We start from the raw sequence: 21855 nt of genomic DNA on the forward strand, positions 1-21855 counted from the left end.
ATATCCTCAAAAAAAATTTTTTTTGCTGTCTGGAACACTCACCTTAGACACGTTATTTCTGTGGATGGCAACTAAAGTAAATATTAAATGACATACACAAAAAATACCCAGTATAATCTTAAGTTGTTGCCAAACTAATTGGACAGGTACGCTATTCCAGGAACAGCTAACCGGGAAATAAAATGGTATCGTACAACCTGCGCTCTAAGTTAACCTGTGATTAGCCTATTCCTCGGTTAGCTAGCCCTGGATTTAACGCGAGATTGTACAACCGGCCTGAAGTGTATCTGTTATTGATTACGAATTTGAGTGAGGACTGCTCGATTTAAATGCTCTGTAAGTTTATTGCTCGTATTCCAAGTTATTTTTGTTTGCGTTCATTTTCCGTATTTTCTCGCATTACCGGAGAACTGCATGTTAGCAGGTTTTTACGGAACTGGTATTCAACCTCATTACATATTGTCGTGGAATGTGTATGTAATTCTACCACAGTCTAACAAAGCAGTCGCGACACTTCGCCTCGATTTTGTTGTCTACTGCGCCAGCAGCGCGGCAAGTGGCCAGTAAGTAAAGCTGTTGAACTCGGCGCGGTGGTAGCTGTTTATTTTGGTTTGCACAATTGTTTTTACAAATGGGAGCGTCTGTAGCCCAATAAATTGCAGCAAAAACAAGAAGAAGACATCACATATGTCTTTTTTTAGGTTTCCTAAGGACCCTAAGAGGTATATGTTATCAAGTTACCTGTATCTTCAGGATTCGCTTGCAAACTACGGGTGTACTTATAATTGTTGTTTCGTTTTGGGAGCAGAAAATGGCTAGTGAATAGCAGACGACAAGATCATATGAAAAAAAGACCCTTTTTACCTTTATAATAATTTAAGTTTTGTTCACTACACTTAGAACCAAACCAGTTCATGAATGCAGACAATAATAAACTCGTGTGGAATGCAGTACCGACACTATTTGACATCCCGCATAAGCTACTTCAAATGACGATGAGGAGGCAATTGCCACAAACCTTCCATAATCCGTCCAAAGCTGCAAAACAGTCCTATGGCACAGAAGCAGCCAGTTCAACTCCCCATATATCAGTGCCAGATTCATTTGAATCGCCAACACAGACGCGCTGTAATGACGAAGTGGTGCAGTCATTTGTGTCTTGCAAATTGGGTGTGAAGTGTGCAAAACTATTACGGGACAAGAAATATGCCTATCATTTTAAATACAGACAACAACAGAAACTGCATCAGAAAGATCCAGTGAAAAAAGGCACACAAACTTTGAAGACTATAGGATCCCTACATTTTTTTTAAAAAAAAAGATGCCCTTGACTTATTGTTAAGCCAGATTAGAATGGCATTCAAGGAGAAATGTGCTGCAAGATGAAAAGACGAAAATAAGCTGTTAGCTCTAAATTTATGACATTAAAGCACTCAGGCATACAGGTCTTGGTACAATGTTTTATGCTTCCATCAGTGCGTGCATTACAGAGAGATTTGGAAAGTATACAGATACAATGTGGGATAAGTGACAATGTATTTCACCTGTTAAAGCAGAAGGTGCAGCATTAGTGATGGGGAGCTCGTGAATGAGTCGTTTAAATGAACGCTTCACTCCAGTGAAGTGTGAACTAACCACTCAATTTCAATGAACTGGTACTTCAAACTCTCCACAGACAGTACACTCAACACTTTTTTTCTAGTTCGTTCACTCACTCTCTTCCCCTCTCCCTCTCCCACTACATTGGCGCTACGTCACTCATTCTCCCTTCACTTCAATCCTGCCTGTACTGCCTGTCGACGAATCGCGCGGTGAAACACACTTAGAACAACAGTTGCACTTTGCTTTCACATAACCTAAATCGGCGAAGAAACCCCAAATTTCACTACTTTTCCGCGATCGCGTGTTGCTAGCCATTGTATAAGCGTGAACAGACACAAAAACTGCTTTCGAATAAAATAGAGGGATTTTACCTTAAATCGTACCAATGACTACAGGTGACAGTTTACGTTTTGAATTTAGAGGGTTATTATTCTCAATAAAAATAAAATCTCCAGGAAAACTTCTGAATAATTACTTAACGTAGGTATATAGACTTTGTGACAGTGGTAAACATACTCATTCTATTTTGGATTAAATTTTAAAAGGAACATAAACTTGGACTGCATTTCGTTGGTAGCCCTAGTTTTCAGCCCATAAATACAACAAATAAGGTTTCACTTGGCAGATGAAGACTCTTTTTGGCGCTTCATGAGAAAATGTCGAGCAAGATTAAACGTAATACCTTCTTTATATGCGACAGGCTTCTCTGTTTATCTTTCCTTTGTCCCCTTCGACCATCCTGTGTTTAAGTTAACTCAGACGCTGTAAGACGCAAAACGTTGTGTGCACGTTACTGCATAGTTCGGCCATCTGTTGGTAAAAATATGAAGTATTACGAAGCTTTATTGTACGAGCGAGGCGAAGCGAGCGTAGCCGCGGCTGAACGGCGAACTGGGCAACTTCGCCAGGCTTCCGTACTTCATGAATGAACTACTTCATTTGAACGCTTCACGGCAAAGAGTGAAATGAATGAAGTACTTCACGGGAATGAACGAGTTCGACCCATCTCTATGCAGCATTACTCTGATACTTATAAACTAGTGAATATGCCATTGGATGAAGTGTCTCTAATGGCAAATTTAACATACAACTGGAATTCTGACAGTGTTATTGGCTTTGAGGACTTGAGGATTACACGCACAGCATATTTCTCCCACTTTTTGGCAGTTGCTTGCCCCACTTGGAATAATATAATGTGGCGACAGGCGGCAATGACTAGAACACAGTAGCCCTTCGGAACGACAAATAGGGTGTCGATCCCTTTTGCACATAGAGGTAAATGTCTGTGCTTCTTACGTGTGATTCTGTGGGTTTATATTCTTTTTTGATATCAATGTGGTAAGCAGTAGTTCTATCCAACGTCCCAAGTGTTTCTTCACGAATGTGTTGTAGCTTGTCACTGGATTCATGATTTTTATTTCTACTTGCATTTTTTGTATAATCATTTTTAGAAACGTCTATATCTTCTGTTTTCACACAAATTCTTGAAGGCAACAAAATAATTAAAATATTTGGTAAATAACGTAGGAAAGGGATACAAAATAAACATTATGCTTACGACGCATCTGACATTCTTCCTTCTCGCCACTTGGGGCGCTAATGTCGTTCCAGCTGTCAAATGGTAACAACTTTTACAGCAGTGAGTGTCGCGCATGTTATGAGTGTTATTCTACTTTGAATTTTGTTACTTCTTGACACAGAGCGATAACAGGCACACCGCCGAAATTGCAATTTTGAGTTTTCCAAATAAATACATTTTATCACCAGACCCAACCATAAAGTACCTATAAATGAAACATATAAGCTAGTATTTAGAAAAGCTGTAAAACGTATTTCCCTGCCGTATTTCTCGTATTCAAAGTTCAGTGCCACGCCACTTGTAGCGCTGCTGTCATTCTGTTTCAGGGCCTTGCAGTTCTGATATTTTGGTGTTGTGTGGTGGCAAGCCCGTAGCTGCAAGTGACAAACGTCAAGTGTTCGATAATTTTAATCGGACTATGGATCCAATTACATTGCCATTCAAGCACAATTTAGTATCTATGTGAAAGTCAACAGATTTTGCCCCAATTCTAGTTGCATTTCCATTGCAATCTCTTATTCAAAATTTATTACTACCATTTTCCGCTGCGACTTTATATGTAATTGACTATGAACTACAGTTGGAGACGTGAGTACAAGAAACGGACTAATGAAAAATAAACTTTGTGTGTTACGAAACACACAATGTTAAATCATACATACAGTTTTATCTCGAGATAGAGAATGAAGAAATGAAAGATTGAAGCTTGACACCAGTCTGATAATGGGTGCTCGACGACATGTTTGTGTCGTTAAATAGGTATTTCTTTAACAGTTAAATTAAATAACGCCAAAATTTTCTATTGCTAATATATTGTAAACAATGCAACGTAGTTCCAGAGTTTTGTGTAATCAGTAACATAGGGCCTGGACTGAAGAGGAAATCCCCTACGTAGTAGGAAAAAAAAGACCTTTCATGACTCATTGTCCAGAGTGACGTTATCGTCACGTTTTTATAATGCGCAGAGCGCTTTGTCACGAGTCAGTGTGGTGGTAGTCTGCTTGCGGGAACGTTTGGAAGTCAGTGTGCTGGTTGTCTGCACGAAGGAACGTTTGGAAATCGTGATTGGTAACTACACTATTTATATCCGACAAATAACCACCGGTGACAAAAAGAATGCGCTTATGTAGATCTTTTAAACACTTATATTTAATCGATCAAAACAAGTTACACTTTGATAAAATGTACTAAGTATAGCTGAATTCTCGCAGTTGTTTGGTATACAATGAATTGTTTGTGTGTAGGACACCCTCCCATCTCCGAGTAATCCAGGCGCAGACTGCCCACCAACATGTTGAAGACAGTTTTCAATTTTCTTTCGCTAACAGTTGCATTGTCAGTCACTCAGCAGTTGGAGAACGGTGGCAAGATATGGGCGTTACTTGCTGCCGGTTCCAATGGTTACGACAACTACAGGCATCAGGTACGCTGTCAGTTTCATTGTTTGAGTCGAATGTTAAGAAATCTGTGTTCTACGGTTGCTAAAGTAAACAAGTCATGATGGAATTTTTCGTCTTTCAGAATGAACCATGTATTTTAAAACTGGGCAACTTGTGAAGTGTGACCTGGATAATGATGGCAATAAACCGTTGTTTCCAGAACAATGTTTCTCACTCGCAGTGCTAATGGGATAAAATCTATCTTATTGTTGACTGTCGTAGCAAGAGCGAGAGAAAATATTGTATTCTAAAATAACACATTAAGAAAATGGGTACAATAAACACATTGCATTTATCTATGACTTTTCTTCTACAGGTGCTATACTACTTGCCTACTAAAAAGAAAAGAAATGTAATGGAAAATGACAAACTGAGTCATCAAATTGGTTCACACAAAGGAGTCACGACCATCACAGAGCTCCACAATTAGACCCTCCTGTTTGGGGACAAACTTATTGTCAGTTCAAATTCTGTGCCTTGCACAAATAGTTATATAGAATGCTTTGTAGAACTATATAATTAAAAGACAAGAATGAAGTAGACTTAGAATGTACTATGTGGGCTGCAAGCAAAATCATGCTTTGCATTAGAGGTCAATTGATGATGGGAAAACTGATGATAGATCACAAATTTTAATAACAAAGCATGTGCCATAAATGGTATAATATGAGTTGTATACATCTGTTTATTCATTCATTCATCTAGGGATCATCTTACAAGCAGTTAACATCACCTTCTTATATTACATTGCCTTCTTATTTGCAGTTCTTGCATTGTTCTTAGTTTTTCAAATTTATTGCACTAAAGAATTATGAGTTCCCACATTTCCCAACTGATACAGAAGAAAATTTGCTGCTCTTGCTTGACAATTGTTTATGTCCTCATGATCAACAGTGTTGTATTCACTCTTGATGATATGATACATGTGTGGTATAAATCACATTCTCTTCATAAGTACAGAAATAGTTTTTACATCATTACATTTTGCCTGGTTTGAAAGTGGTTTCTCTGTGGGTGAACAAATACACATCTCTGATCTTTCTATGTGTAGTACTGCTGATAATGGCTGTACTCTCCCTAAAACTATTTACATTATATTTTCCTCCTTCCTTCCATGTCCTTTCCTTTTTGATATGGGTATAAAATCCATTACTTCACAGTGGACTATGGATGAGTGGTTATTTATTACGGTTTGAAGTTCCAGTAATGACCATTACACTTAACTTTAAAAAATGGCCTTAATATAAAGCATTACCATGTTATGACACTGACTGCAATTTCCATCCACTGTCAATAATTGGCTTGCAAAATTTGTCACATTGGTGATTTTTTTGGACTGAGTTACCTGGAAACTGAATATTCTACAGACTGTAAGTAACATCATGATCACGTGATGCCTGCTGTTTGTGACCTTCTGTTTGACTTTAATTGTACCACCTGCTCAGATCTTTTTCTCTGGGTCCCAGGTCATGTGGGTATCTCAGGGAGTGAATTTGCTGACCAATTGGCTAGAGAAGGAATCACTCACCGTACATTCAATTTGATGATTCCAGGTGCATATTTCTGGGTGCAAATAGATCTTCTGCTCACTTGGAAATCGAACATCATATGATGGATTACTGTCCCCCCAACAAATTCCGAACTTCAGGGAGGCTATTGCTGCATGACATTCCTCCTTGCATTCCTCCCGGAAGGAATCCACCATCCTATGTATCTTCTGCATTGATCATACCACAATAACCTGTAGTTTTATTGTATGTAACTAGTCAGCCGCACACTGTAGTTTTGTAGCTGTACAAACAGTAGCTCATAGCGTGGTGAAATGTCCCTTTGTTCTGGCCCTCCTTGCCAAGCAAGGTCGCCCAAATTCTTTGCCTCCAGTACTGGCTGCCAGTTTATAGACTGTTGAACATGTTCTCCATTTTCTCTGTGAAAGTTGTTTTATTCTTAGGTATAAAGTTTTAACTTACCTGAACAGAGGGGCGGGGTTGTCGGGGTTGGGGCATGCTTCACTGCATTCTGGGTCAGGGGGACCCTCAACTCCACTCCTTTGCCAGCTGCCACTTTTACTCTGTTTTAATTGCTTTTAGATCTGGTTTGCCTCATTTTACGCTGCAGCCAATTTCCATTTTAAGAGTAACAGTTGAATAGTGGGTGCTCTGGAACACTTTGACTGTAATGGATCAGGGGTCGGATACGTGTAGTTGTGGCAGCTCCTGTTCCATGCAGAGCCCAGCGGACAACCAGCTGCTGCCTTCCCTATTTGTCTCAGATGATGTTAATTACATTTTAATCATTCTCACTTTTGCTGTTATAAATCACCTGACTAGAAGGCATCCTTTGCTCTGTAACTGTTGGCAGTGGTCTGATGCAGGTGCAGTTTCTTTTGCCATGAGTGAACCATGAGAGAGAACTTGTTTGCCCTGGCCTACACAGTGCACCAATCCATACTCTTCTCCACAAATTATTTCTCAGCTACAGCATCAGTATTTCCTTCTATGCCTCAGTTTTGCCACTCATACTTGTTTTCAACATCAGAACACATTCCTGGCAGATGTCACAAACTCCAGATCAACTAGCCCTGGGCCAAGAGACTGATGACCTTGCTGTTTATTCCCTGAAATCCCTACAAGCCAACCAACCAACCTTTTTGTTGTTGTGGGAATGGTAATTGTAGTATTGCCAACAGTTACCACTGCTTGTAAAGGTACCAAGAAGCTACATAGATCATTCACAGAGGCTAACAGTGACAAAATAGTCTATGCATGCATCACTAAGGTACTCTCTTTAAGAGTTAAATAATTTGTTTTCTGAAACTTCCTGGCAGATTAAAACTATGTGCCAGACCGAGACTCGAACTCGTGACCTTTGCCTTTCGCGGGCAAGTGCTCTACCAACTGAGGTACCCAAGCACGACTCACGCCCCGTCCTCACAGCTTTAATTCTGCCAGTACCTTGTCTCCTACCTTTTGTTTTTTAATGGACAAATGAGATTTTAATAATCTCAGCTGCTGTCCATTATGGATTAATTTTTAAGTTTATTTACAAGAAAATTATGTGATATGTGCCGAAAGCTTTCGTTAAATTGACCATTATGGCACATATATAGTATATTGCTATTGTTCGTATCCCTCTAAGGCTGATCACACAGTATCCTGCACTACATTCATTGTGGACTAACAGTTACGAAGTCCATATTGATTCTTGAAATGTCCATTTAGTTATTTTTTATTATAACTTCGCTGATTTTAGATAATATTGGAACTGTAGCAATAGGGCCATATTTTCTGTTGATTACCTACCCTTCTTTTTACATACAGGTAAAACAACAGTTCTCTTTAATCAGTCAAGAAAGGCAGTTTCCTTGAAACATCCAGTGTATAAGGTAGCATGGGGGGGGGGGGGGGGGTGTCATGTCTGTAATTTGTTTTACAGTAAAGTTGGAAAGGCCATAATAGTCATCATTTGTTAAGTTGCTGAGTCTTGGTACTACATCCACTATATCCTCAGGTGAAACAGTTTCCATTCCAACTCACTGTGACTAACTGACAGTTCCCTGTGAACTAACTAGAGCAACTCCTATAACTGATAGCTACCGTCTCACCACTATGAATGATTTATTTCCCTGAATTAACAAAGCTAAGATTAACTTGGTCTGGGATAAGAGGAATAGGTAGTTTTCTGTTGTGGATTCCAGATTCTGTTTTGATAATATTTTCTGCTCTATTTATTTTCCTTCTACAATGTCATTTCATTTTCAGAGAAGCTCTGGCTTGGCTTATGATTACTGTTGTTATGACATATCATAACTTTGGTAGTATCTTTAGTTAATATAGATAAGAAGTGTACCTCTGAATTGTCCATATTTTCTGTTTTCCATTACACATGTCCCTCTTGGTATTTGTGGTAGGACAGTTTCTATTAAAGCTGACCATTATAGTGTGTAAGAAGTTTTTATGTGTTTCACAAGAAGGCTGGTATCTTTTGAGAATGGAACTACAGGCAATACACTGCTGATTATATCCAAGATTTTGTTGTATATATATCATGCAATAATTCATATTTGCCACTATTTCTGACTCCACACAGCTTCAGTAGTAGCACATCATGGTCACATGGCAACAGCTTAATGATATCTAAATATCATATTTACATGTATTACAAATGATATTATATAAGCTTGCATTACGTCAGGTAGTTTTTATCATGGTTTGTTTGCTTCCATATCACTAATTCCAAGAACTTTTGATACAGTGTAGCATGAAATAAATTAACATCATAATATATAGCAAATGGCATACATTTTATAAACTTTTCTTCTTTGTTTTTCAATTTACTTACAGAGCTTAATTATTTGTTACCTATCTGTGTCACCATGTTCAGAAATCGAGCACCTTTTGGTGTGAGAATGGAGCTCAATAAATATGTAAAAGCTGTGAGATATGATCTTCAAATAATAGTCTCTGGTATTATAGTCATCGGAGCATGTTATTTATTTTACGTTGTAATTTGCTTCGTGGTACTTCACTTTTTGGAGCTTTCTGTCAACTTATACTATTTTGAAAATGTAAACTCATTGTATGTTCACTTGTTTGCTGTGACATCCTGCTCTCAGGTGCTATAAATGAGACTTTTTTTTAAGTAATTGCACTATTTGCTATAGGTGATAGAGAAAGGAAACTTTCTGTTACAAAATGTACCCATCAAAATAATCTCACAAGTCATGTTCTGCAGACCCTTGCCTGAAGTCTAACACTCAGTAATACTAAGTAATTCCAATAATACATTGGACAGAGAAGTAACCAGTATGTATGATTTCAGTGTGCATTGCAAATTACTGATGACCTGTTTATACATTATCAATGAAGAGTGTTTGTTTTTCATATATAATTGAAATGACTGCAAATAAACATATTTTACAACTTCGCCAGAAGCATTACGTGGTATAAAAAATACAGACTTTCTCATTGTACAATTCATTGACTGTTTATTTACACCTGTTTTTCCTTGACAAGTTCACTTTACTTTTCTCATGTTGCCATGTGAGCTATAGCTGCTCAGTCAGTGAACAAGTTGCTGCACAATTCTTAGAATGCTGCTTAATAATAATAATAATAATAATAATAATAATAATCGGCTAATAATAATAATGATGATGAAATCACAAACAAGACTCTGAAAGATTTGCAATGGCGTATAAAGAAAAATAAAACATTACAACATAGTGTGAAACTCGTGTGCAGAATAAAAGGAAAAGCTTTGTTAGGGCACACAACTTTTATTCTGTACAAGAATTCCTTGCAGTAATTTAGAGTTTCTTACTTCAATGTGTTATGCAATTCTTGTTTGTTTGTGACTTGTAATGTCCAAGATCTGTTCCAAAAGTTCGGAACTTAACCCACAAAATTTTTCTATGCTTACTTTTTACTTATTGTGCAGGGTCTTCTTCGAAATACTCTCCTCCACAATTGATACACCAATCCAAGTGCCGCTTCCACTTCCAGAAGCAGTCTTGGTACGCCTATTGGTGGATCACATGGAGTGCTGTCTGCAAATTTTCTTTTACCTCGTCTATGGTTGCAAATTTTCAACTTTGGAAATAAAAAAAAAAAGGCCTGCAGGGGCCAGGTCTGGAGAGTATGGAAGATGAGGCATCGCAGGGATTTGGTTTTTTGTACAGTAGTCATGCACCAAAACGGATGAATGTGTAGGTGTTTTATCATGTTGCAAGAGCCATGTACTGTCTCGCCACATTTCAGGCTGTTTCCTTCTTACATTTTCCTTGCAGGCATCGCAGCACGTTCTGATAGTACCATCGATTAACAGTTTGTCCCTGTGGCACAAATTTCGTTGACATTCCCAACATGAGCGTTGTCGGTAGACGTCCTGAATAAGGTTCACCTTTAACTTTCATTTGGCCAGTTTTGAGTCACGTGAACCATTCATAACACCATGTACGGCTTAAGCACTCATTACTGTAGACTTCATGCATCATTTGGTGTGTTCTCTGTAAAGTCTTTTTGAGTTTCACACAAAATTTAATGTAGGCATGTTGGCATGAAACTACAAGTGTTCCAGAATTTTTTGAACAGATCTCATACTTTACAGTGTCTTGTCATGTCAGTTAATGCATAACTTGACTTGTTCCACATTCCTGAAGGCTCATATCATGACAGGACTTATGAAATATGATGTACAAATGAATGAATCATGTTTGTAAATTTTCTTTTTATATTTTAAAAATTTTGTCAGCATTTTGGGACTTGGTAATTATTTGTTCTATGAGAGAGTAGATATGGCTCATGTGATATCTTGGAAACTTAGCAAAGGAAATAATTGTAAGTATAATAGTAAAGGAAAAGTAATTATTTCCTGAAGACATTCAGTTGTTTTGTGTCAAATGTTATTAATTAAAGGCACAACTGCAGTGTTAGGCTTATTACAATCATATGTTTGTGTTTATTTTTGTAAGAAGGGATAAACAAATTTGAATTTATTGCATTATATCTGCAGCAGTCTGTTGAGAGCTTTCACACTGAAATGCAGGTCAATCCAAAGTGATGTACAAAGAGCTTTTATCCATTTTATTTTGACTATATAGCTACATTATCATTCATTCGAAACTAGTGTTGCTATTATTAGCCCCAAGTGTCATTAAAAAGTAAAAGTATGTCTGTGTGTGTGTGAAGAAGTTGGGAGGGTGGGGGGACATATGGTATGCAGCTCACTAGAACAAGTACCACGAGGAAGGAACATTTGCAGCTTGCTTTCTAAGTTAAATATACTAACAGGCTTTATGCAGCATTGAGCAAATAGGTCACTTACAAAGTTTTGTAAGAGAAAGGGACTATTGGCTGAAACTAGTTGTGCTATATTTGATTCTTCACCATTCAGAATTAGTTTTATCTCTGTAGTGTTCCTAGGAGAGTAAAGGGCACTGTCAACTCTGCACATATGGTAGTGCGTGGAAATGATTTGGTGTATTTTTCTGGTTTGCTGAAACCTGTCTCTAATACCAAATAAGTGGAGAGCAGAGGACTTAGGCTAGGCCTATATGTTTTTTGTGTCTAGAAACTGCTGCCAGTAGTGATTTAATAATAATTATTATACTATATGAGGCATTTTAGTTACTATTGTATAAGTGTATGTCGTGGTGTCATCTGTTTGTGTATTTTTTCGTAATGATCAAAATGTTAAATGGTTTTGTTGTTGCTGTGTCACTTTTACTTTTGTAGATGCTTGGTACGAAACACAGAGAATTCATGTAATATCAGTATTTCACACTGCTTTTTTACTTGTGTGTTAATTGGCGCTATACAGGTTCTTCCTGTATTGCCTATACTTTGTTTTACTAACACTCAAGGAAAGAATAATGTTAACAATGGTGATGATTTAAGAAGAATAAATGAAAGACAGCTTGAAAGTCATGAGTATAATTTTAACAGTATTAACTCATAATATAAACTAGTAGAGGGAGAACTGCAGTGATTTTGATGAACTTATTTGTGAGGCAATCTAAGAAAATTACAGCCCTGTTAATAGAAATTTAGAAAGTATCCCCTTTGTTCTCTCCCACACTTGAAATAAATGTTTATGTACACAAACAATGCAAGTTAACATTTTTTTCCTGAATTTTATTGTGTTAGACTGTGAAATTCAAATTAACGGTATTTATTCTATATATATATTTTTTTTCCTGTCAATAGGCTGATGTGTGTCATGCATTCCAAATCCTGCGCAAAAATGGTATCCCGGAAGAAAACATTATAGTTATGATGTATGATGATGTTGCCAACAGTTCTGAGTAAGTATTGTGAAGCTGGCAATGTGTGTTGTGGAAATTTGGCAGTGTTCGTCACAGTGACGATCCAATAATAAAACCTGCTGCCACTGAATTTTACACCATGTGTATATTCATTTGTGTTGAGAAGTAAAGGAAAGGCATTTCTCCATTATTTACTGATTTACTGGTGTACTTTTAATCATTCCTCTTTATTTTTTTCATGTTTGGGGAAATTTTATCCTTTCTTTTCTAACTATGAGATGCAAGCTTTCTTTTGTGCTGAAATTTGTACAGGTGAACATCTTTCATGATTCTAGTGTGGGGTGGTTGTCCACTTTGTCACCGTCTCCACATTGAATATTACAAATTAGCCCATGTATAAAAGCAGTACAATCTTAATTTTGATGTTATAATCCATTCACCCAAATTTTCAGCATTGTGTTCAAATGTAGCTGATAAAGCATTCATATGTCATTCATGTTTAATATGGGGAGAGGGGAGGTGAAAATGTTGTTACTGGCTTGACAGAACAATTGAAATTTATGTGCTCTTTTCATAAGTGCATTTCTCTTCTCCAGGCTCTGGCTTTGTAGCTTGTTGAGCATCTCCATAACATTCTTGTGGCAACCAAATCGAAAACTGGTCAAATAAATCTTCTGTAAGTCACTTCCTTTGTGGACGAATTACAGTTTCTTAAGGTTCTTGCAATGAATCTCAGCTTGGAATCTTCTTTTCTTATAGTTAGTTTTATGTGGTCATTCCACTTTATCACACATGGTCACTCCACGATATTTTACAGTAGTTGCAGTGTGTAGTGATTTGTTGCCAACAGAGTAATTGAACAGTAGTGGAGCTCTTTGACTGTTTATGTGTGGTAGGTTAAATTTATTTACATTTTGGGTAAATTGTCAGTCCCAGCACTAGCTGTTGATCCTCTGCATGTCATCCTGCATTTTCCTGTAGTCTTCTGGTGTATCAGCATTTCTATAAACAGCATAATCTGTCAGCCACTTGGCAGAAGTAACAAATTTATATACTAGATCATGTGTATGTAATGTAAATATGCTGATTAGAGGAGAGTTTTCATTCACTTTTCAGTTGTGTGATTGTTGATAATGTATCTTGCTTGCATCTTCTTTTGTTTATCTATTCCCCTTCAGAGAAATCGAAATTCATCCACACCTTCAGTAGTTTCTTGTCCAAGCATAACACTTATCCAGTCAGCATGCCCACCTGATGCATGTACAGTTACCATAGTTTCCTTTTTGTTTATGTATGTATTAGATCCATGATCTAGTATTCAATTACATTTAGCATTTGTCTCAATTCTTGTCCACTTTTGACCAATAGCACTAAATTTTTAGTGAACTGTACCATGCTGATTTTCTGACCATAGCAAATAAGTGATGCATCAACATTGTTTGTTATTTCTGTCATTTCAATGTACAAATTAAATGAGAGTGATGTCCAAGTAACAGAGTCCTTCTTCTGGCTAATCATGAGGGAGATCTGATGCCCTTAAAAACCTGTGTGATTTACATAATTTAAACTGCTTGTTCTTTCTGTTTATGTACTGTATAAAAATATATGTAATACAGATTTATAATTCTCACCTTACTTAATATAGTATATAGTACTTAGTATTGTAATTTGTGTGATCACCAAGGTGGCAGGAACACAATTTTGTTTCTTTCTCTTAATGAGCTACTTCCAAACTGGGTGAAAACTGAAACACACTCACCAGCAGTTCTAAGTAATACTAACAGTGATTAAAGTGTGAACTGTTTTGAAGGGTAAGCCTTATCACCCTCACAAATATTCCCCTCTTGCCAATACAAAGTTCTTAATCATTGAATGTACATGCAATCTGGTGCATAATAATGCTTGACTTACAAATATTGAAGATATTTCAACTGCTTTTATAAGATTGCTGGTATGAATATTCACAATTATATAATAATTAATATCAAATTTCAATTAAGGTGTAAGTGAATAACCTATCCAAAGTGTACCGCTATGTAATACGGGATGGCAAAATGTAAATAGCAGCTGAACTCACTAGCTACAGATAATACAGTGAGAGCCGTATTTTACATTTTCATGCAGTCCAGACTTCAAAAACACAAAATTTAAGAAAATGTAGGACCAAGGAAAGTGTTAAAACCCCCAAGATACCAGCAAAAACACATGTAATTGGCATATATGATTAAAAATCTCAGTCCTTTCCAATGCTTTGTATAAAATCTGTCAAAGGAAAGGAAATTAAATGTGCAATACAATGATTATGCAGTAATTTGTGGTAATAAATTCACAAGTTCTTAAAAAATCACAGACATGTAACAACAAGCTAAAACTCATTAAAAAATTGAAATTGGTGTCTGGGTGCATGGTAATCTAGCTATTTTCTGATATTCTATGACAATGAATTATACGTTCAAAACCCTTTTTTTTTTTGAGAGGTCATCCTTTGTGCTCACTCATAAAAAAGCAAAAATTGATGAACATGTTGAATTAAACCAAGAATATTACAGCAGGGAAGTGGTTAAACCATTAACATAAATTCGGACATCTGCTTTATTGTTTAATGCTTTTCTTATGAGCCGCACTTCATATGCTCACCACCGTTAAAGTGTTATTCTTAGGTTTGATGAGAGAAGCAGAGACATGAAAAAATGAATTTACTTCCCTAGTTGAACGTTAAAAGTGTGTTAGAAGTAGGCTCAGTGAATTTCTGTACACCGTGTAAAATGTAAATTTGAAAGAAAGCTGAGGTGCTGCAGTTTCACTTCATATCCTCTCTCGCTGCTCCCTATCTTTTAAGATCTACAGTGTGTGGTACAAAGTATATATGTATGTAGTTGTTACAGCTGTATCGTTTCAGATTTGAAGACGAAAGTCTTTAAAATGTGTTATTGTGAAACTCTTGTCCTATTTCCCTGTGACATTTCTGTCATAGCACACCATCTGCATGAAAAATATATTTTCAGCACTTCACAAAATGCTTTCACCCCTACCTGCACTCCCATCATTGAAGGGCCACTCCCCCTCTCCACACATTAGTGTGATGGGGTGGCTGTGCTGCCTGTTGGCTGATTTAACAAGTCACCAGCCAATTAAGAGTTCACTACATGGAAATGAGCGATGTTTCCTTGATTATGACCGAGCACATTCTCCGAGACTCAGTGTTAGAATTTAATAGGTTGACGATTGATATTGTTGCGGAATACAGCACATCGGAAAAACATGCGAAAAGGTGAGACTGGCACAAGAAATGGTAGTGGCTGGGCAGCTTCATCTCATATTGGTGTGGTTCTGAACACTTTACGTAAACTGTCTGGTTTTTCCATAACTGCTACAACCTAGCAGTAGTTGTATCATAATTGCGTAGTGAAGCTAAATGTTGCAAGTTGTGTTGGCAACACCGATCGTGGATTACATGAGTATTTCCTCTCATTTGTCTCCAATCTCCACAGTGGCATAAAATATTTCCTTAACTCCACCACCGGACCTTGGTGTGAACCATCTGTCTTTTGTGCCACTTATAACTCGAATGTCACATCAAATTTCAATAGGAAGAAAACGGGGAAAATAAAAATCAGAGAATGTGAAGTCAAAGTTCAACTGTATAATTTAAATGTGAATTCACAAGTATGTAGCCTCCAATATTGAGCTACAAACATTAAATATCCCATGTAATGGGTAGTGACCTGAAAATATTTTTGTTGAAATTTGCATCAAAACTCTTTTAAAAGTGGGTAGACTTACAAAGTTAAAAGGTTGTCTTGCTAAGTGCCTGAGAACAAAGTATTAGCGTGCTGAAATTGACTGTTAAAAAAGTGGTGATTGGAGAACTTTTTGACCTGAATGTTTGCTTTAGCATAAACTTCAACCATTTTTACTGAAATAGTCTCTTTTTTGTTTTCTTCTTTCAGCTGTATTTCAGCTTCCAACAAAAGATTGTTTATGTTGAGAATCAGCAGCAGTTTTCCTGCTGGTGAACAGAGTGTTTCTCAGATTTAAGGTGTTTCTAGAAATTATTTTTTCATTCCCAAGGTAATTACAAAATTGGCAGAGTATTGATTTTGACTCTTCATGGCCATTTATAGCCATCCAATCCATACTTGACAGTTTTTCAGATAGAACTGATAAAGTACTTAGTGTAAAAGTTCGCATGTTAGTGGAAGACTTTTGGTGTGGCTGAAATATGTTGACAGGTTTTGTTTTTCACTTGCTATAGTGCAGAATGTGGACACTACAAGCTGACATTCAGTCGCAAGTGTAAAAAAACAAAAATCATGACCACCAGAGCATCAGAAAGGGTCATAGGAATCACTGATCCCTGCTTGTGTTGTAAGGCTTGTAATCAGACTCTGTGATGGACCAGGATTAGGTTTTTCACTAATTTCTATTTTGAAATGAGTGAAAATAAGAAAGTAAAACAATGAACAAGCAACAATACAAAATGTTCAGTAATGGCTACCACTCTAATGTTTTTCACACCGATTTAAAGCGTGAAGTATACACACAAACTTCTCACTTCTTTTATACAAGGTGATTTACTTGAGATTCACAGCCGATCTTCTTTGCTGGCTAGCTGGCTGCTGGAAAACTCTCTTGACTTCTTCTCTGTAGAATGATGCTAGGTACAGGAATATTTAAGCCTCTCTCTCTACTTGTGCAATAAGTAGATACGTGAACTTTACTTTTCATCAACCAACAGTATATTTGAACTCCATACAGAATATAATTCTCACTTTCCACGTACATATATGACTTACAGTAAGTCACTCGCTCCATCCAATGTCAGAAACAAATTTAATTACATTTAAAAAAGATTTGGCTTAATGACCATGATTCTACCTCACATGAATCGTAAAATAGGTCTTGCCTCTAACAAGGCTGGATTAAGAGTCCCCAATAGTACCTTTTCTCAACTGTTCTTGTTGTAATTAACAATAGTCAATGACACAATATGTACAGAGGGGCATAAAAACTCCATGGTTCTTCCTCTAAAACATCTATGGATTGCTCAACAAGTACCTGTCGGTGCCATTTGACCGCCGCGTTTATTTTCTTCCCACGTCTGGTTTTAAACCTGCACACACAAACATGTGATGCGCAGTAGGTAGGATTTTACCATCACACACTCGTTTCTAGAATATCATGTGTTCGAGGTGGAAGAAGACTGAGTGGTTCTAGAATTTACACAGATATTCTCGAATCACTACATATAGACACCCCCCCCCCCCTCCCCAGTCGGATTGAACACGTGATATTTTATACATAATCATTATGCAAGTAATATCATTCATAACATCATTTCATATCTTAACAGTATATATATTTTTTTACATAGGTTTATATATATATATATATCTTTCCTTTCCATAACAACAAATTTTCTCTTATGGTTAATTTTTTCTTTCCTTATTTTACTTTGTTATTAAAATTTGAGCATTTACTCAAGATTTTAGTCAGCTTTACTAATATTTAGAAATTTGAGGACTTCTTCTCTTTTCTTTATTTTCTTTTTCAATCAAAAACTTAAGGTGTTCGTGACATATGAGTAATCTATTTTCTATTCTTATCTTTTTGTACTACCTTTTTCCTAGTATGTACTATTTTCATTAGTTGTAGCTTGGAGGAACTCTTTTGACACTCACTTATATCTACAAAACATAATAATGCTAGTTGTTCATAGAATTTATACTTTCCAGAATAATTCCTATAGAATTTATGACTTTTGTCACGATACTGTCCCCTTCTCCTAGGATCAGCATCTATTCCTTGCTTGTGGGTTGACCTTATGAGAGCACTTCCTCTTTCCATTCTGGTAGGTATGTCCCTTACAAAACATCTCTATTTTTTAGGCCAAAGATCGTCCTATTTCCACATAGGTACGTCTGCCCTTTATACTTAGTGTATGCCGGGAACGCCCCCTTTATTCTTTCTGAGGAGGCCTCATGGTACATTACCCCAGTATACGTTTCTGTGTATACCATAATTATCTTTGGTAAAGTTATAAATATATCTTAAACTTCGCATTCATTCTTTAATATATCATTCACTCCATAGAGTCCTCCTCTACTTATCAACTTGTATACTTTCAATAGATATTATGTCTACGTATACTACTTACGTCCCACTATCCTTCAGTTCATCAGAGTTTTTAGTGCGCCTACGTTGCTCACGCCTTTTTCTTATACATCCATTACTCATTACTATTTTATAGTTGTTCGTTGTGTATGGGCACCACTCCTTATTTATATTCGATGTAGAACCGTCATAACTCCCCATACATGTGCGCATAATTCCCTATGTTCACACCTTTTCCCCTACAACACCTGGCAATTCTCACATCATAACAGGCTTTGTCTTATATAATTTAATGTTTGCGTAGAAGTGTATATTTGTGTATATGTGGATGTGTGTTCGTGTAGTCTGATTCTTCGGCCTTCTTATCTAAAGATAAGATGTAGGTTATTAGTAACCACGGAAATAAGGAAGGACTTCAGCGATAGAAGTTTATGAATATGGAAAGAGGGAAAAGATAGATAGATCCTCAAGATGAGAAGTGAGAAAGGAAAAAATAGATGTGGTTGCGAGGATCGAAGAAGGGAAAGAAGATAGCCCCAAAGACAGGAAACCCTCCCACCCCTGTTCCCCAGGATCCCTACCTCTCAGTTACTTTTGTGAGACACTGGAGGAGGTTTGGTGTTAAATTATCTCCTACAGAACGGACTTGTCCCACCTTCACCCTTTGAGGTCCCCGGAGGAAATCCTAGCAATCCTATGGAAACGGCAAATGAAGAAGAATCAGGCACACTTGTTTGTGAGGGTTGTTTGAAAGGTGTGATATGTGTTTTGTGTTAGTCATGATTTATTTGTTCGTGTAAATCATGCTCTTATGTACAATACCCACCCCTTTCAAAATTTATACAAACCCTCCCATCTATATCACATCTCATAAAAGGTATAAAATACTCGATACAAATCAGAAAAGCTATACACTTCGGTATAACAGTTGTTCAATTAGTTACATCATATTACATTTTCCACAAATATAATACTCCAGGCAATTTATTTCATCTAGAAATCACTTTATTTCTGTGATTCTCTTAAGTTGTTCTCTATTTTATGGTCATATCCGGTTTTTTAAGCAATAAGATTATAGAATAGTTTTAGATTTTAAAGGAATTTGGTGCAAGAAAACTATTTTGGAAGAAACACCAAAAACAACTTGGGATCTGACAGTCATCGCTCTGCCCATTAACTCAGAATGTTAATGTCCCTGGGGGATAGGTGACTCTGCCCGGGTCCCATGGATCTGATATTAACTTTTCTTGTGCACTGGCAGACGAGTATTTCTCTTTAGATTTTTTTTTGAAAGTCTTCCCAAGAGGAAAAATTCTCAATATTGACTGTACCCCTTTCTGAGGCTTCCCCTAGAAGGTACCCCACAGCAAATTCAATTTTCTTAGAATCTTCCCAATTTTTTGGTAATGCTTGGTGAAACCTTTTTAAGAAATGGGTCAGATGTACATCTCCGTCCGGCTTAAATTTAGGGAATTGTCTAGATATATAGAATTAGGCGCCTCATTGTAAATCAGTCACAGCTTCACTAGTTAACACCACATTAGGTGATGTTACACTTTTTTCTACTTTATCCTGGATAAGCTTGAATTCTCTCCACAAGTTGTCTTTACTCTTCCTGCTATCACTAAGTTCAGAAGACAGAATGGGCGATACGTTTTTGGAGATTATTCTCTCGGTAACTTTTCGATCTATAATTTCCTCAATTTGTTCCTCCTAACTACTTACATTTATGGTATCAGAGTTCGTCATTTTCTCTTTGAAATTTCTTTCTACATTATCTACTTGTGTACTGACACCTGTAATTTGCAATTGAATAATTGGTATTAATTCATTATTCTTATCTACACTATCTTTCAAAATATTCAATCCCTGCTTTACAGCATTAAACTTAACATTACACACATTTTCAAAAGATAATAGCTTTTCATTAATTTTGGATTCCACATTATTACATCTGTCCTCAGTGTTAAATTCTAACCTTTTTGATAAATCTTGGAAATTGTCATTCTGCTTCTGACTAAGGTCAGTAAACATTTGATTTACATGAATGGTCAAGGAATTAGTCAATTCAGCCTTTAAATCTATTTTTAAATTCTCTACTCTACTATTTAAGGCATCAAATTCAGTCTAGAGAGCACCCATGCCTTCGAATAGATTACTAAATTTGTTGCTTTGTGAGTCAACTTTGGCATTTAGCAAACCTAGATTTGCCACTTGACTATTTAAGAGTTTCACTCTGGGCATTTAGAGTTTCCCTCTGAGCATTCAAAACTTCACTCTGGGTATTTAATTGCGAATCTAACGAGTTTAACTTAAGAATTTGAGCATTTAAAGATTCACTCTGGGTACTTAATTGAGAATTTACCAAGCCTGATTCTTTCCTTAGAGTCTCATTCTGAGCATTTGATTGCAGACTCTGAGCTTTAATTAAATTTATCAATGTAGTTCAGACTGGCACTTCTTTACTAACTTTCATAGCCATAGCTGGTTCTTGAGTGTCCTCAACTTGTATATTGTCCATGCCTTTATATGCTTTAGCCCTAGTGAGCATTTAAAACTAAATTTAAATACTATAATTAGACAATGAAAGTTCACTCAACAGTATGTACCACATCGTACTAAAGTAATGAAGTTTTGTTTCATGCTCACCCAGCGTAGAAGTCTCGTTGCATAGATGAGCGAATGTAGAGGCAGGTCAGCACCGATGAACAGCAGCTGGTGCCGGCAGTGTCGGATGTAGGTTGGTTTCCACGTCTGCGTCCCTTCGATGTGTGTGAGGGCTGTATACTCCCCACACTGGATCTTCTTGGTTGAGGTGTTCTATGCGTATTTCTTCTTAGACAAATGTGTTGAAATCTTCTTTGCTATTTTATAATTGTGAATTTTCCATGTCTTCACCATTTTTCATTCAAATTTTTCTTCATTGGATACTTGAACATATTCCAGTGTCTCAGAGTAAATCCCTTGTCGTGTTACGTTTGGTTACTAGGGCAACACGTAACAACTTCTTCTCTAGTTTTTGACTTAACATTCCCATTTTCTTGGGTCCTTTCTCACAGGTTGCCACGTTCTAACATTTTTGACGCCAATTTAAAGCATGAAGTAGACGTACAAACTCCCCACTTCTTTTATATGAGGTGACTTACTTGGGATTCGCAGCCGATCTTCTTTGCTGGCTGCTGGAAAACTCTCTTGACTTCTTCTCCGTAGTTAAGATATTTAAGCCTCTGTCTCTACTTGTGAAATAAGTAGATACATGAACATTACTTTTCATCAATCAGCAGTATATTTGAACTCCATACAAAATAAAATTCTCGCTTTCCACATACATATATGAATTCTCACTCGCTCTGTCC

General features: G+C 36.9%; 1 protein-coding gene across 1 annotated transcript in view; it reads left to right on the plus strand.

Annotated features, from left to right (window-relative positions):
* The first annotated feature begins 4091 nt into the window (after positions 1-4091).
* LOC126258004 (legumain-like) overlaps positions 4092-21855 on the plus strand; it is a 148074-nt gene continuing 130310 nt past the window's right edge. The window contains exons 1-3 of the mRNA XM_049955607.1: positions 4092-4249; positions 4426-4604; positions 12327-12424. Of these exons, the coding sequence (XP_049811564.1) occupies positions 4473-4604; positions 12327-12424 (230 nt within the window). The 5' untranslated portion in view covers positions 4092-4249; positions 4426-4472. The remainder of the gene's footprint in view (positions 4250-4425; positions 4605-12326; positions 12425-21855) is intronic.

This window comes from Schistocerca nitens, chromosome 1, assembly GCF_023898315.1.
Source record: "Schistocerca nitens isolate TAMUIC-IGC-003100 chromosome 1, iqSchNite1.1, whole genome shotgun sequence".
Taxonomy (NCBI): domain Eukaryota; kingdom Metazoa; phylum Arthropoda; class Insecta; order Orthoptera; family Acrididae; genus Schistocerca; species Schistocerca nitens.